The sequence below is a fragment of the Dipodomys ordii genome, unplaced genomic scaffold, assembly GCF_000151885.1.
Source record: "Dipodomys ordii isolate 6190 unplaced genomic scaffold, Dord_2.0 Scaffold3, whole genome shotgun sequence".
NCBI lineage: Eukaryota > Metazoa > Chordata > Mammalia > Rodentia > Heteromyidae > Dipodomys > Dipodomys ordii.
Genome location: NW_012267219.1, coordinates 23,625,777 through 23,630,316, shown reverse-complemented (window position 1 = coordinate 23,630,316; position 4,540 = coordinate 23,625,777). Strand labels below are relative to the sequence as shown.

Below are 4,540 nucleotides of genomic sequence, written 5' to 3'. Positions count from 1 at the left end.
CAAAAATGGGTGTTAGGTGCTATCATATATATATATATATATATATATATATATATATATATATATATATAATTATTTTTTTACGTTCTTTATTATAATCTGAAATTTAAAAAAAATCCAAAGACATATGTGATATATTTTCTTGCTACTTATTATACTTTGTAGAATTATTTGAATTTTCTTTATTATAACTAATTTACCTATGAGTTATAAAAGAATTAACTTTTGGAAATTTAAATAAAAAACTTGCAATATATGTCTGAGTCCAGCAGAAAAAGTCAGATAAGTTGATGTTAGGGAAATTAACCCTAAGATATGTATTTGAATGTTTTTTCTCTCATGCGATTATTTCTAACACATTTATAAGATTATTTCTTTGTTGCTTTGTATGTCCCTCCCTCCCCCACGGTATAACCCCTGCTTTCACTGTATTTGATGTTGGTATAATTTGTGGAGGGGAAGGGAAAAAATAAATCGTTTAAATAGGGATACAGGTGGACCCATTGTAACAATGAAATGTACAAGTCATTATGTCCAAAACGAACTTTTCAACTTTGGTGGTGGGGGGGAAGAGGATTGGGTGGGGGGTGGTGGGGGGAGGATGGGAAGGGGAAACAAAAGAGGAGACTACAATGCTTGATAAGAAATGTACTCATTATCTTGCCCATGTAATTGTAACCCCTCTGTACAGTATTTTCACAATTAAAAAAAAAGAATACTTTTTAAGTATGTTATTCTCAAAAGTCTGCTCTACCAGAAAATAATTATACCAACAAACTTATTGTATCTTCTTTAAATAGGAAATGGCCATTTTCAAGATCGCAGCTCTGCAAAAAGTTATAGATAATAGTGTGTCTTTGTCTGAACTAGAGCGAGCCAATAAACAGTACAATGAACTCACGGCCAAGTACAGAGACATCCTTCAAAAAGATAATATGCTTGTTCAAAGAACAAGTAACTTGGAACACCTAGAGGTAAACTGTGATCCTTGAACATTCTGAAATAAGTGACTTTACCTTAAGGATATACAAATAGTTATTTAGTAAAGGTTGTTTTTACTTCTATAAATTTAGGAAATTTAGGTATAAAGTTAGGAAATTTAGGTATAATTCATTTATAAAATTTAGTTTTATCATTGGTCTCAGATAGGGTGTTATAATCAAATGAAGAAGTTTCCATTTCTTTCTCCAGCAGTTTTCTCTATTTCCAAAACAGTTTTCTCATGGTCACTAGATTCTGTTCCTTGTGGTAGATTTAGTTAACAGTAATAATTTATTATATGGCTTGTTTTTCTTTAGTCCTTACCCAATTTTTTTCTTTAATCCTTCCCCCAATGTTTTTATTCTCCATAACTTGTTTCTATTAGTATTAAAATTACCTATTAGTTTATTTTCTAGCTAATCCACTAAAAATACAAGTTTTGAGCATCACTACAGAAAAAGTTACAGATTTGAAAGAATTTCCATATTTCAGATTTTCACATTAGAGATGCTTAACTATACAAATATTCTAAAAGAAAAACACAATAACTACAACAAAAAAAACCTCTAAACCTGTGAAGCCTTTCACATGCCAAGTATTTTGGATAGGCTCTCTTCACTCTTATTTTTGCTTCTGAGGCTTTGGGCAACCAGCACTCAAAATTGTTTACTGTGTTGAGCGGTTTTGCTCTCTTCACCCTTCTAATATTTCATACTGTTTCATGCTGTAGAATTTTGGCTCTTTTCATGGTCAATTTCTGATCACATGTGGCTAGGTTTTACCTGAAATATTTCTTTGATGGTTAAGACCATTTTTCAACCGCTCTTACTTAGATATGCCTCTGTCTATTTTTCTTTGGCTCAGTAGACTGATTTCTTTTTCCTCTCTGGTTCTTGGTATTTCATTAATGGATTTTCTGTTAGTTTCTCTTTTTATTGTCTACTGCCTCCCATAAACCTCCCCAGTTCTTGCTATATGTACATACCCAGAGATACCAACTTGAGAAGCCTTTACTATCTAGACTTTAGTCAATTCTTTTTCCATTATGAACCTGTAGCACCTGCTACTGTTGCCATGTAAGGGAACACTTACTGAGTGCTTGTGTGAATGGGCAAGTAAGCACTAGTTTGTAAGAGACAGGGTTCCTGAAATATCACAGGTTAAGCAAATGACCTTACAGCTTTAATGCAGAAGCTAGTGCTCAGAAGTTTAGAGCCATGTATTGGCTACACAAGATTTTGGTGATTATTTTCAAATTATATTTTACATTAGAAAAAAAAGGAGAAAACTAATTTGGAAAAACTACATTATGAATTTTAGTAGATACTACATAAGACATTACACTATAGTTTTATCTTTTACTCAGTGTGAAAATGCATCCTTAAAAGAACAAATGGAATGTGTAAATAAAGAACTGGAGATTACCAAGGAAAAACTGCACACTATTGAACAAGCCTGGGAACAAGAAACTAAATTAGGTAAGTCTTATTACTGTGATAACACAAAATTATTATAATCTAACAATGAATATTTTTCATTTAAAATAAATTTTTATACCTGATGACAATGTCAAATTTTGTTTAAAGAAATAAGCTCTTGACCTCAGCCTCACTTAATAGTTAATTAATGATAAATAACATATTAATGATACAATATAGATTATATGATATATATTTTTATAATACTCTGAGATATGTTTTGAAAATACATGAATAACATTGAAGTATTTTTGAAACAGACAATAGATTTTTTGGTTTTTATTTAGAAGATACATATTAGTGTGAAAATATAAAGCTGGAAAATTAGAAGGAAATGCCAGGTACTCTAATCCCAGCTAATCAAGAGGCTGAGGCAAGAGAATCACATGTTAATCAAAATAAAATTGTGAACAAAACAATACAAGGGGCTACTAGAATACTTGCCTACTGCTCCAGATGTCCTGGGTTCAAACCCCAGACTTCAGGTACAAAAGACATTGGTATTATAAAAGACTATTTTACAACTGTGTCACTGCTTATTCTTTTAGGTGATATGGCCACCCAAAACGTACAAACTTTAATTGTGTCTCTACAAAACAAAACTATCATGTTTGATTTTGTTTTGTTTCTGGAACATGTCAGTTATGCAAATTTGAAATTCCTTCCTCCACTGTCAAAATAACTAAATAATGACACTCCTAAGCGATACTCTTTCACGATATTTTAGGATTTTAGTTTTCTTTTTATTTAACTACAAATTTTACTCATATATATATATATATATGAGTAAAGTATAATAACTAATAAAAGAATATACAACATTTGATATTACATGTGTTAATAAGAAAAGTAATGGCTGTAGTTTGTGAATATATTTAGTTTGCTTTGTTATACTTTAAAAATAAAGCAATTGCACTTACATTCACAAAGTAACACTATTTTGCTGCAATGTTTCTTGACGCTTATTCAGCTTTATAAAAAATGTTTATCATTTCTTAGTTTTCTACATTTCTACATTCTTAGTTTTCTCTACCCTGTTATTTCAACAGTCATTTGAGGAATTGTCTTTTGATTGTAATTTGATTGATGAAGAACATGGTTTCATACATTAAATAGAATAGACATCTGTCAGGCAAGATATAAATATAAAAATATTCATTATAATTCAAAATGAGCTTTCCTTTGAATTATATTACTTCATAAAACAGATCTAACTTATTTCATATATAATTATGGTCTAAATAGCAAGAGATTTACTTGTGTCTTATTACATATAGGAAATGAATCTTACATGGATAAGGCAAAAAAATCTATGACAAACAGTGAAATTGTTTCTATTTCAAAAAAAATCACTATGTTGGAAATGAAGGAATTAAATGAAAGGCAGAGGGCTGAACATTGTCAAAAAATGTATGAGCACGTACGGACTTCATTAAAGCAAATGGAAGAACGTAATTTTGAATTGGAAACCAAATTTGCTGAGGTTTGATATATATAATTTTGTTATGCAATCAAAGGGTAAAAATTTAGTTGTAGCAAACATTGTATTACTAAGAGATTTGTTTGTGTCTTTGAAGTAGAATATTCCTATTACATTTGTGTTTCCTGTAATAGGTAAATAGAAGATTAAGATCTGATTTGATCAAATGAAAAACAGGTATTTCTGTGATTTTTTTGTCTCCTTGATGACATTACTTGTAATGTACAATAATAAATTATTGACTTAACGAAATTTTCTTCTACTACCATCCCTTCATTTAACTATTTATTTACTGTACATTATATACCACACCCAATTTGGGGGGTGATACTATGGCAAGAAACCAGAGAGATAGGAAACTACACTTTCATGAACTTTATAGCCTCTGTTTTTGTTTTGTTTTTAAATGCTTCACAAATTTGTATGTCACCCTTGAGCAGGGAGGAAACTTTACATTCTAATGGGAGGCTTTAGATTTTATTTTATATTTTTATTTTTTGTCGGTCGTGGGGCCTGAACTCTGGGCCTGGGCGCTGTCCCTCAGCTCTTCAGCTCAAGGCGAGCGCTCTACCACTTGAGCTACAGCACCACTTCCGGTTTT

General features: G+C 30.9%; 1 protein-coding gene across 1 annotated transcript in view; it reads left to right on the top strand.

Moving 5' to 3' along the window:
• Positions 1 to 4,540, top strand: part of Cep290 (centrosomal protein 290kDa) — a 77,668-nt gene that overhangs the window by 33,632 nt on the left and 39,496 nt on the right. The window contains exons 25-28 of the mRNA XM_013018821.1: positions 801 to 974; positions 2,348 to 2,459; positions 3,737 to 3,942; positions 4,074 to 4,106. Of these exons, the coding sequence (XP_012874275.1) occupies positions 801 to 974; positions 2,348 to 2,459; positions 3,737 to 3,942; positions 4,074 to 4,106 (525 nt within the window). The remainder of the gene's footprint in view (positions 1 to 800; positions 975 to 2,347; positions 2,460 to 3,736; positions 3,943 to 4,073; positions 4,107 to 4,540) is intronic.